Source organism: Alosa pseudoharengus, unplaced genomic scaffold (assembly GCF_046254945.1).
Source record: "Alosa pseudoharengus isolate Yale_2024_CS ecotype anadromous, Long Island Sound unplaced genomic scaffold, YU_APseudo_1.1 YU_APseudo_1.1_scf_4, whole genome shotgun sequence".
In the NCBI taxonomy this organism is placed as follows: Eukaryota; Metazoa; Chordata; class Actinopteri; order Clupeiformes; family Clupeidae; genus Alosa; species Alosa pseudoharengus.
In genome coordinates, this window is record NW_027468774.1 from 17077211 (window position 1) to 17089715 (window position 12505).

General features: G+C 41.0%; 1 protein-coding gene across 2 annotated transcripts; it reads right to left on the reverse strand.

Annotated features, from left to right (window-relative positions):
- Positions 1 to 10: 10 nt before the first annotated feature.
- Positions 11 to 12159, reverse strand: LOC143101812 (ataxin-7-like protein 3). 2 transcript variants are annotated; one of them, XM_076265038.1, is made up of 13 exons: positions 11918 to 12156; positions 10808 to 10923; positions 10561 to 10693; positions 10288 to 10459; positions 9805 to 9902; positions 9656 to 9678; positions 9468 to 9513; positions 4961 to 4998; positions 4677 to 4745; positions 4479 to 4522; positions 2534 to 2605; positions 1805 to 1941; positions 11 to 1552 (listed from the first exon to the last, which is right to left on the reverse strand). In XM_076265038.1, the coding sequence occupies exons 2-13, from the start codon at positions 10856 to 10858 to the stop codon at positions 1323 to 1325; spliced, it is 1113 nt and encodes a 370-aa protein (XP_076121153.1). In that variant the 5' UTR covers positions 10859 to 10923; positions 11918 to 12156; the 3' UTR covers positions 11 to 1322. The 2 variants fall into 2 exon arrangements, with proteins under 2 accessions (XP_076121153.1, XP_076121154.1); XM_076265039.1 differs by lacking the exons at positions 11 to 1552; positions 1805 to 1941; positions 2534 to 2605; ... (1 more) ...; positions 4677 to 4745; positions 4961 to 4998 and adding an exon at positions 7589 to 9108 and having other exon boundaries at positions 11918 to 12159.
- Positions 12160 to 12505: the final 346 nt, after the last annotated feature.

Below are 12505 nucleotides of genomic sequence, written 5' to 3' on the forward strand. Positions count from 1 at the left end.
AAAACATCAGTTCCTGAGTCACTTTTTTGTTTATTCTTGACCAGAATGGTCCACCTTAAAAAGATAAAAGGGAAAAATGGCAAGCTACTGAATATTTTCACAAATATATAAATATATACACAACAATATGCATGGGCAAACACAGCACACATGCATGTGTTATGAAAAAATAATTCTGTTTTTGTTTAGATTTTTCTTCAATATTTACATGTTTCATTGCAAGCAGTGTTACAGGTGCAGTAGCACTGGTGCAGAATGCATCACTCATACACACAATGGCATACACAGAGGGGTGAGACACTCAAACAGCCCAACCTTTTCAGACATGTCTCCAAAAACCTTAAAATATATAATATTCTTGGGATTACAGTCGAGTAACCACAATTTCCATCACTTTCACCAAATAGGACATTAAAATGAAGTTTGAATTGTATACATGTCAAGTGCATATGTTGTACAACATACAAACATGGACAACATATACAAAATTTAGATATTAATTTAGAGATAACAATATAATAGGATGCACAAACAAACAAAACAAAAAAACAATGCATTGCTTGAAAATCCCGTGCAACAATAAATACAGATGCAGAGTTCCTGAAGCCAATGACACTAAGCAGCTCTTTGTCTCCAGCAACTCAGAGGAGTCAGTGTGGCACAACGCAGCAGAAAGCATGAGGTGGCAGACTATGAGACAGGAAATGCATGAAGAGGGACTGGCTGACAACAGGGACATGATTTATCAGTGAAACAAGTAAGGATGGCCACCGCTAGTAATTTGAACACAGCATAGTCATAGTGATTGCACAGCTTAGTTATTCTCATGATCCATGTAGAAATGTTAACAAACAAACACACGCGGCACAGAGCATAGGACTTTACACCACCAGTTGACTGGGGGCCATCACACACTCTGCGTTGATAGAAATATGCCCAGCAATTACACCACATACCAAAAAGCAACACACACCAGAACCAAAGGACCAGAATTTATGAACATACAATCCGCACCTCTCACACACACACACACAAATGAAAAAGTTAAAATGAGTAAAATCAAATGCACATGATCAACTAGTCTGAAGCAGAATCTGTCGCAGAGTCTATTCGGTATACCTACAAGACAGGCCATCAACTGATCTGTGGGTTGGACTGGATGAATCTCTACTTCCGGATTGCCAAACCACTGATCCCTAAGCTGAGCTACTGATAACGTGCATCCAATTTCAATTACAAAGGCATCTTTGTGTCAATGTGGGAAACAAAGAGACGAGCAAAACAGGCTGTGAGGATCAGGAGTGCAATATAGGGTATCTGTCTCAGTTCAGGTCGTCGTAGATACTAGGGGCCAAAGGTGCAGGAAGTTTGGGCTTCTTCTTTCGGCCGGGGAGGCCAAGTGCACTCTGGGAACTGCTACTGCATCCTACTCCTCCGCTCCCACTCCCTCCTCGGTCCTCCCTCTCCCCTCTGTCCACTCCCACAGCGGTCAGGGACAGAGAGCTCGGCTTCTTCTTCTTCTTTGTCCTTTTTGGGTCTGAGTTTGTAGTACCTGGGAGAGACAGACAAAGAGAAAGGGAAATCACAGAGGGGTGAAAATAAGTACTATAACATGTACTGTATATTCAATGCAAAAATGAACAGATTTTGGACTATGAAATCTTTCATGACGTACTTTGGAGTAGGATCTAAACCAGTCTCTATAAGGAGGATACTATGTTCTGATATGTAAAGTAAAGCACTACAAATAAGACTTGGTTTAAAAGAGAGAGTTCCTGACAGTAGCCACTAAAACTGAACTCACTAGCTTTGGATGAGGCGGAGTCTGAGGGGGAGATGTCCGAGGAGCCGTCCCAGTGAAGGCGACTCATGAGCACCTGTCCATCAGAGACATCGTAGCCGTCGCTCTCCATCACCAGTTCTGGCTCAGGGAGCGTGGACCTGCCGGACACAACCACACAAGCTACTCCACCATCCACCGACTTTAACGACTTCAATAACTGAGTCACACTTGGGATGGTCAGTAAGAGTAAAAGGTACATTACCTGGACAGATATACCTCACATAAATAAAAACATCCTTTTGATATCTAAATAATAAAATGCAGGAGTGAACTTTGCCTCATTCATTCACCCCACTACATAGCTATCAAGTCCTGAAGCATCGTCATATTGGAATAAGAATATAAAAAAAAAAGTTTATGTGGAAGTGACCACTACTTTAACCAGCCAACCACTAACAACTGTAGACAGTTTAAAGCTTTATCAACAACTACTGCCAGACCAGCAAACACAGCGAGATGCTTTTCTTTTAGTGGTCTGACGTAAGGTGCCACACTTTCAATAGGATCTGAGAAAGCAAAGATGAGCTGTACTCTGTAGGTATTCTGTGCTGATGATGATGATTTTCACAGCAACACTGTGACACAAAGCAATGGGTGCACTGTCACAAGGGGGGGGGGGGGGGTTAAGTTACAGGTTTAGGTAAGGATGGGTTGAGGTGGGGCGGGGTGGGGTAGGGGGCAGAAACTCACGCGGACGGCCCAAGGAGGAACACCCTGACGGCCCTCCTCTGTTCGTCCGTGTGCTGGGGACACCGGTGGGACCTGGCAGGACACAACGTGGCATTACGCACAGCTCGGGCTGGCCACAGCAGAGACACTCCAATGGCAGCGAGAGAATGGGGCACTGCCAGCGTCCAATCACACGTGAGAGCAGGGCAGAGGGGTGAGCGGGCAGTCAGAGGTTAGAGGTGAGATGGGTGGGCGCTGGCAGTGTCCTCGAGAGTCTCTGCCCATATGTGGCAAGTGTTGCCAGGTTACCATCTCCATATGCCCAATGATTGTGTTGTCAGTCCAATCAGAACACTCAGTTTTAGCCAACTGTCTTTGGGAATGTTCAGTTAATGGCAAAATCCAGTCTTTTTTAGTAGTAAAATTTGTGGAGAAAACAGAATGTTAACAGTTTCAAAACTTCAGTGACTTGACAATGGCACTGATTTGAATTGCAATTTAGATGAATAGAGTTGCCACTTGTGTACCAAAAGTAAGTCCCAAAATGGCATGGCCCTTTCCACCCATTGATGAAAAAGGCCATGCCTTCACACCAATATTATGGACAACAGCATGGCATGAACCCTATGTTGAAAACATCCTGTGCTTTTTCAAGAGTTCATAGCGCAATACTACACACCATCATTTTAATATGAACAGAGTTAGTATGATACTAATCTGGTTACTGGTTAACATGAAAAAGCTTTGATCTAACAGTGATCAAGAAGTTCAGCCAATTGCATTTAAATCACGCTACCATTAGCTTGATAAGTGCAGTGTGTACGCAGTGTATGGCCAACAGCACGTGGAGAAAACAGGGCCTATGGTCCCTTTAAAGCAACACCAAAGAGTTTTTTGTACCTTAAAATAATGTTTCCAAAATCGTTTCAGTGGTTCATCAACTCGTAACAGGGTGAACGGCACTTTCTGCATTCGCTTCGCGGCCCTCTATCGGCTATTACCGCACTATGTAAGTTTGCTGCATCGGGTAGCGGATCTGTAGTTCGATGGAATGAGACATGAGAAACTACAAATTTCACTTGCATCTGATGTCGCAATACATCGTACTTTCATAAAATCATGCAACTTATTCTACCTTGTCTGTGGACATTGTTATTTGCAAAGCCGGTGCTGGATAAACAAATAGTGCGTGCGACAGATGAAAAGTTCTTTGGTGTTGCTTTAATGCCAATAGGAAGTATGGATGCCCTAAGCAAGACTATTCTACACAAAGTTTCAAAAACAGTGGAATGTTCTATGATGTTTATTGACTAAATTTGCCATATCAATGTGGGGCGGTGGTAGTGTAGTGGTTAAGGAGCTGGGCTAGCGTGCAGTAGCCTGAAAGTTGTCGGTTCAATTCCCAGCTTCCACCGTTGTGCCCTTGAGCAAGGCACTTAACCCCAAGTTGCTCCGGGGACAATGTGATCCCTTGTAATATAGCTGACATATGTAATTCACTTTGGTCAAGAAGTGTCTGCTAAATATAATGTAATAAATAATAATAATATCAGGTGTCCCAGAAATGCTACCTGAGCTCTTACCAAGACAAATGCTACCTGAGCTCTTACCAAGACTGTTTAATGTAAAAGTCCAAGAATGTTTATTGTAAAAATGTAGAGAAGAGTTAGTAACTGAGTGGACGATGAGGGTTCTTTTTCAGAAAAGAGAGTGTGGTGATAGACTATGGTAGACTAGACTAGACACTTGAAATTCAACAGAGAGTTTAAGCCCTTACATATATTACATGTGTCTCACTCAGTCAGAGAAAAAAACTGCTACACATGTTTAAAATTCAAGTGCACACATAAGAGTACTGGGTACCATTTTGTTTTTGGAGTGTAAATTATTTCTGGAGCCTGAGATGGAATCTGATAAGAGGGGGGAAACTCGCCCACATGGATTGCTATGGTGGCATCAGCCTTACCTGGTGCACATTTTCTTGGTGTGCTCTGATACAACCCCACATTGCTATGGAGACAGAATTACAATCATTAGAAATGGATGAATCAAACAAAACTCTCATCACTCTCAAGCTTTCATCAAAAGAATTGTACAAATATGATAAGCTTGAATGAGTATGAGGGGAAAAAATGGTAATGGAGGATAAGAGAGGCAAAGATACCGTAGTCAGCAAAGATCTCAGTTCCTCCGGACCCAGAGTTTCATAACTGATGCCTGTGTTATAGTTATACTGCAAGGCAGCAAAGAACATGCAAGCACTTAAGTGTTACCAAGCAAGTCATGAAACATTAAAGACTCACCACCAAATGTATTCATATATTCAATATTTTAATACAACACCATGCTAATTTATCTGTAGATGGCTATTTTGAAACAAACACTAATCTTGTCTGCCTAGTCAAGAGATAAAATCTGGATATCCAAATTATTTTTTTTTTTTTTTACCTTGTAGATGTCTGTGCTGACACTACTGTTGAGCTCCCCTGTAAACAGACAAGAGTGGGCATTACTATTGCAGAGCCAGGCCATCAGTGGAGATGCTCAGGCCCACTGGGACTGCAGGCTGGATGGCCTGACTTTCCATTGCCTACTTCTTTTGACTTGTCAGATGTGGAAGACGAAAGAAATGAATGTGCACCACAGCGGCACTCGACTGCAGGATACTAAAAAGAACCCGAAGGGAATCTCACAATGCTCATGACATAAGGGTCATTCCATGTGAAAACAGCCAATATCGGGGTATCATGTACATGGTACCTCTCAGATTTTGCTGAAAAGCGGTGAAAATATGCCTTATGTTACCAAACAATGGAATCTGAAGTTTCAGGTCATTATCTCAAACGGTTTGCCCGTGACGTCCATTTGAATTTCGGGTGCCACAGCCCTAATTGACACATTGGAATTTCACATTTCATCCTTTGCCATTTTTGGAAGCCCATAACGTCTGTTCTAATAGTGGTAGAAGGCTGGAAACTGGTGTGGTAGTTCATTGTAGCCTGTACTACACAATTCTGGAGAATCAACATTCCTTACTGTTTGGGTGAGAGGTGGGTCACCAAAGTCCTAAAAAATGTTGAGGGCATGTGTGATTTTTCACTTTTTGGGTGGCCGTAGCACCACAATTAATGATCATATTTATTCTAAACAGGATTATTTGTTATATGTGGGAACATTGCTCTTGACAAAATTAATTTGAAGGGTATGGTACCACTGGTGGGGGTTTCATGGGGGTCCAAAAACCCTCTCCGGCAGAGGTGACTCTTTTGGAACCCCATATTTGGACCCCCAAATGACCATGTGGGCACTTGATGATCCTAATGGGATTTATACCAGATAAAGATACATATTTGTTCTTTCTTTTAATGAAATACAATTGTTGACTATGAAGCTCCATAATATGAATTTTATTCTTCATAATGCACCATTTTGGACATTGTTTCCAGAAGTCTGGAATGTAGATCAGGGAAAATTTAGTGATGATAAAGCATGAAAATAGTGGAAATAACTTTTATCCTCAGTATCCTCAACTATTATCCTCAGTGATGGCAAACAATTAAATACTGAGACTGTCACAGATTAACCCCTTACCCCCCATGAGAGAGACCCACCATCAAACTTTTAAAGAACTAAATAACAAGAATGTTACATGTAAGAACACTACAAATAAAAGGTTTTTCCTTGCCCCTGTCACTCTCCAAATAAAATTGAAAATTAAATTGAATAGTGTCTTTAACTATTATCCAAGAAATGTGGAAGCAGTGGCATAATTTTGTCATGGTCCTTTTGGTCAAGTTTGTATTGGTGAGCACTGCGTCCATGGATGTCTGGCACACTGACACAACAAATGATATGTTGGAATGGCACCCAACAGGGGATCTGTCTTTAGTCCTATGGCCATGTGAGGATGTTGTTGACACACTTCATGAATTTCACAAAAACGTCACCATGTTCATCTGAACGTTCAACAATGTTTCCAATGAACCAGTCATCACCATAGATACCGGCAATGTATTTTCCTGGCTGGAAAACTGAGTTTTGTGGCTGATCTGACTACGAGTGTCTCCGGGTGGCTGATAGCCTATGACTACGACTGCCTCCGGGTGTTCTGTATCCAAGTATTCTGAATCCGATTGTTGTCCTGCATCGACATCTGTGAATATTGTATCCTGTGATATTATTTTTATCCGTATCTTATTTTTGGAAATTGGTATTTATGCGATCATGTTCCACTGATCGTTTTGGTCGAGGCGTAACGTCTCTCCAATTCGTATGTTTCCTCGTGTTTTTTAATATCTCCTGCACTAACAAAGAAGAATGTAATTTCCACTATTTCCATGCTTTATCATCACTAAATTCTCCCTGATCTACATTCCAGACTTCTGGAAACAATGTCCAAAATGGTGCATTATGAAGAATAAAATTCATATTATGGAGCTTTATAGTCAAACATTTTATTTCATTAAAAGAAAGAACAAATATGTATCTTTATCTGGTATAAATCTCATTAGGATCATCCCACAAGTGCCCACATGGTCTTTTTGGGGTTCAAATATGGTGTTCCAAAAGAGTCACCTCTGCCGGAGAGGGTTTTTGGACCCCCATGAAACCCCCACCAGTGGTACCATTCCAAATTTCATTTGAAGGGTATGAGCAAGGTTCCCACATATAACAAATAATCTAAATATAAATGTTTAGAATAAATATGATCATTAATTGTGGTGTTACGGCCACCCAAAAAGTAAAAAATCACACATGCCGTCAACATTTTTTAGGACTTTGGTGACCCTCCTCTCACCCAAACAGTAAGGAATGTTGATTCTGCCTCCATAATTGTGTAGTAGGCAGGCTACAATGAACTACCACACCAGTTTCCAGCCTTCTACCACTATTAGAACAGACGTTATGGGCTTCCAAAAATGGCTAAAGATGAAATATGAAATTCCAATGTGTCAATTAGGGCCACAGGCAAACCGTTTGAGATATTGACCTGAAACTTCAGATTCCTTTGTTTGGTAACATAAGGCATATATTCACCGCTTTTCAGCAAAATCTGAGAGGTGTCATGTACATGGGTAGCTGAGTTGGCGTGGAATGACCCATAACTTCTGCCAAGATTCGGTTCTTCCTTGGCTCCATGCCACACCCTCCACCCTGTCATCAAAATCGAGTCAGTGATTTTTGTGTAATCTTGCTGACAAACCTCCCTGAAAACATTGGTAATGCAGTGGTAATAGACCCTTTCAAGAGAGTTCAGCATCATAGTTGGCCCCACAAGGCTTCCGTTTTAACATTCCATGTTATCTTAATGCAGAGGAAGTAGATTGGGACCCAAATAGAACGTTCAAGCATTGTTTTTGTTTTTATTGTTGAAAGTGTCTATAGGCACCATGAGACTATAGAAACCAGTCAGTGCAGTGCTGTCTGTGCTGCTCTTTCTGCCTCACTACACTTCCATCCTTCAAAGTATTTCTATCTGACTAATTTGACACGATGACTACACATCATCTGCCCCATCATAAAGCTGTTTATTATTTAGTGGACACCAAGTAATGGGATGGCAAATATGACTGGGATCAAAGGGCAAATAAGGGAACAGTCACACAAGTGTGGCTTGTTGATCAGATCATTTATTTTGTGAGGCTGGAGGGGAAATTGGTGTTCTATTTATTTTATTATTTTACAGAGCACGGCAGCATTGTTGTCTTATCACGGATGTTTATGCATGATGAAGTTGTCATATCACTGCAGTTTATGCATGATGAAGTTGTCATATCACTGAAGTTTATGCATGATGAAATGATCAGTACTCCAGAATAACAGAAATAAAACATCGGACAACAAAATACTAAATAAACCAAAAGCACACACTGACAGTGGGTTGGCCTCTGCAAAGCAACAGCTCAGTGCAGAGATCGGGGAAGTCTGTAAGCAAGTCTTTACCAATGTCACAAACATGATCTCATACCCAGTCCTTCCCACCATCCAAACCAGCAACACGTGTGACTATCAAAGTGCAGTAATGTAAACACTGTTGTTGTTTGATTTTTTGTTGTTGTTGTAATGTCCATGATCCACGAAACAGCATTAAAAGAGCCATCATAAAGAAAGGCTGACATTCAGGGCAGCAGGTCACAGAGTGCTTTTGCCTGGTCTTTACCGAGTTGTGTCTTGCTCTGTGAGCTAAATAAAAGTGACAATGCACCCTGTTACTCCCACGATCCACTGGTGCTCTGCTAACAACCAGGGAGTGGGCCATCATCTTAAAAATAATACTGACCACTAGTTCTCTTTTGAGACAAAGCTTTGGCAAGGCTCTAGGAAGAGAAATGAGAAACATTTGAAGGCAGTAATTGGCATTCTTCTCAAGGTGCCTTATAGTTTCTTTAGTTCTTTCCCACCCCCAAAGGCATTCAGAATTTTGTATTTTAATGATCACTGCCACCAACCAATTTCCCATAATTCTTTGCTCATGGTGCACGTTGGGAACAAAGAGGCTGTATGCCCCGCTTCCTTTCACAGAGGAAACGCATCATTATCCCCTAACAGCAAGCATGGGGGCTCCTGATCCACAACATGTCGCTTTGGGCCAAGCACTGCGGAAAACGAGAGTCAGACTTCCATAATGCACACTGTGCATGCGCTTAGACTTAGACAGACAGACACACACACACACACACACACACACACACACACCAAAATAGGACCACCACATTATCCCAAACATGCACCCACCATCCACTACATCTACTGACACAGACACAGTGCCACTTAGAATGGAATGAATGGATTACACCAGCCTAAATATAAGGAACTCACACACACACTCTATACTGACCTACATTGACTATCCAGTCACTATCAGAGAGTTATAGAACTCTTGTTGGTTTGAAAGTAAAATCAGATTATCTATCCATATCTAAGCAATAATGCAACCATCAGTCAAAGGACTCACCATTTTTATGCTTTAAGGATTTTGATCTTCTGGGTGAATTGGGATTCTGGAGACAGAAGAAAATGCTTAAAAATGTCCAACCCATGTGACTTGGAAGTGCATTAACAATTGAAGTAGAAATGTATAAATGTTGTTAGTATGTAGACAAAAGACACACATTCCAAAATTAAGATTTCCATAAAACATACCTTTTCTGATCGTCTCTTCTTAGCTGTGGAAGGATAGACGATTGGAATATTAGGAGTAATTATTATGAGGAAGAATGTGCAAGAGAGAGATATTGAGCTGTGTGTGTGTGTGTGTGTGTGTGTGTGCATAAAGTGGAATACTCTGATACCTTTTTTCTCTGAGCCATAAGACCAGTCATTGTCATTGATGTCATCATTATCTTCTTGGTCACTCTCTGACTTATTTAAATTGTTGCTACTGGCTATCCTGAAAGGTTAAAACACAAGGCATTCCTGTAGCACATATATGATAGATGACTGAAAATTTGCATTTGTAGAGAGTGCACTTGAAGACATCACTACACATACAGAAGGTGTGCATTCACATTCACGTGCATGTGCACGCACGCACGCTTAATCATCCTTCTCTTTAACAGCAGCTTCAAGTGTCTCATTCAATTCAGGCAAGCAAATTGTTCAGACACATTGATAGTTTCACTAATCCAGAGAGGATAATGACAGAGCTCTGTAGAGTGGTTTTCAGTTCGTCACAGAAGCATTTCCATCAGCTGTGACCATCAGCTGAACACTATTTTGACAAAAGCAAAAATGGAATTAAACACACACACATACACTCTATTTTAAGAATGTACCTGCGGTTAGCAATGCGACTGCTATTCCTCCCCATTCCCATGCACTTCTCAAGATGTGGAGCAAATCGTGATGCAGCAATGCTTCGGTTGCAGTTAGGACAGACGCACTCCTTGTTCTTCCACTGGTTGAACACCTGGCCAAAGATGTCCACCCCTGGCTGGTCCACAATTTCTAGACCGAGGGACAAATCTTCAGAAAAATATTTTGGCCAAGAAGATTTTAAGTTTTTGACAATTTCACATGCTTGAGACAACCGTCCTTGTAACACTCACCAAACTCCTTCATGCTTTCTTGATCAGTGTCATCCAGAAAGAAATACCCTTGTTTCACGGACCGGTGCACATCAAAGCATAGCCCCAAGCAGGCATCCTCAACAAGGTCTGAGTATATGTCCTGAGCCAAGGCCTGTCAGAGAACCAGAAACAAATGAACAACTTAAGGTCAGTTTCATAAGATTTACCCAGACAACATGCTTTAATGTGTATTCAATTAGAGTATTGATTCAATTAGATTTCATACCTCCAGCTTGGTATTGTCTAGGCCTGACAGAGACATATCCTCCATTTTCATTTGAAAAACTAGATGGAGGTAGACAGTTGTCAGATCTACATGACAGGTGGCATGGCTACAGGTCACTGAGGGTAGAAAAATGAACATGACGTCATGTCTCTAATTAACACAATCTGTTATTTCAAGCAGTCCCATGTACTGTCAGAAATGTGTTAGAAATGTGACGTGTTACTGTGTAAACAAACTAGAAGTTGAATGATAACCATCATCTTAGCTGACATTAAACATAAAAGTACTACATTTAAGTTCAGTTAACCAACACATAAAACACTGCAAATTCAAGCCAGATTGTCGAGTTAGTACATTCATGTTCGTTCATAACTTTAGCTTGCGAGTTCGGTTTCATGGATGGTTATCACTTGCCTCATGAATGTGGTGACTCGTAAGAAACGTTTAAAATTAGTCGAACAGCAATACTTTTGTGATCAATACCTTAAAATTATGACAAACCTGACTTATGTCAATGCCACCAAAGCCCGTCTACTCATTAGACATTCTCTGATGCAACCAACACTACTATCCAGTTAAGTCAAACATCATTGTAAACAGACACGCTGACAGGCGTAAACAGGCACGTTTGTTATTAGTGAGAACTATGGCGAACCGAGCTAGTTAAGCTATCACTGAAGAACGAAAGGCTAATGAAAATCATGCTAGAGATAGCTAACGTTACAAAATTAACGTTTGTTTCCTATCTTGTTATTTCAGCGAAAGAGAACGGAAGTCCTTCATGGGTTCAGTGAGGTATCGAACAAGGATGTGGTGGTTTGGTTAGTCAAACAATAGAGATTAAAGAATATGTAAGTTCCCTAGGTTAACTTAGCTATTTAGCTATAACTAGCCAGCAAGCTAACACTCAGCTAGCTAGCTTCTAGGTTAGTTTGCTCGACACCAAGAGGTGGCGTGACCACACACAGGCTATTATGGAAATGTTACAATGTATTGAGATGTTATCTACGTGACCAGTTTGGACAGGACACATAACTAATTCTATGAAAAATGATATTTTAACATTTGGAATATAACTATGGCTATTAATCCAGGTGTAACGTTACTTACAGCGTGAATTGGGGGTCAGTGTAGACTATGTACATCATACTGATTTTGTTCTCGCATCCTCTTGGTGTGGCTCAAGCCGAATGACAAGACAGCGTTTTAAACTTGTCCATATACCAGTCGCAGAGTGATGTGAGGATAGTCTCTGCGTGAATGGCCTTAAACCCGATCAATTATGACAGCTACGAAATGGATGCGCCATATTATTCTGAGTTAAGGCGTCACTAATCAATCATAAACACAAACGTCAGTCAGACAGTAAGGAAGAACGCGACCAATGTACGTCGAGCGCTGACATATCTGTGACCAGAAATGTTTGGTCTACTGGCAAACGTCACCTACTTAGAAATTGCACCTAAAAGCAAAAACACGCTCTTACCGTAGGCCTAGGTGATCATAGGAAGAAGATAATCATGGGATCATTTTTCAGTTTTGTGTGAGGCTTGGTCAATATATAAATGAATCAATTCACTCCATCCTTCCATCATTCGGTTATTTAATATTTCTCCTTCAACGTATATATTGATGAACTTACAAAAAATAAAAACAAATAATGAGCCTAAAACGCAAATTCTGCCATAAACTTTCCCA

What these genes read in the sequence shown, in the direction of transcription:
- LOC143101812 (XM_076265038.1), bottom strand. Translation starts at nt 10,858, where the DNA reads ATGAAAATGGAGGATATGTCTCTGTCAGGCCTAGACAATACCAAGCTG. An exon ending in AGAAGAGACGATCAGAAAAG is followed by an intron (nt 9,514 to 9,655) that starts GTATGTTTTATG and finishes TTCTGTCTCCAG; the next exon opens with AATCCCAATTCACCCAGAAG. An exon ending in TCAGCACAGACATCTACAAG is followed by an intron (nt 4,746 to 4,960) that starts GTAAAAAAAAAA and finishes GCTGCCTTGCAG; the next exon opens with TATAACTATAACACAGGCAT.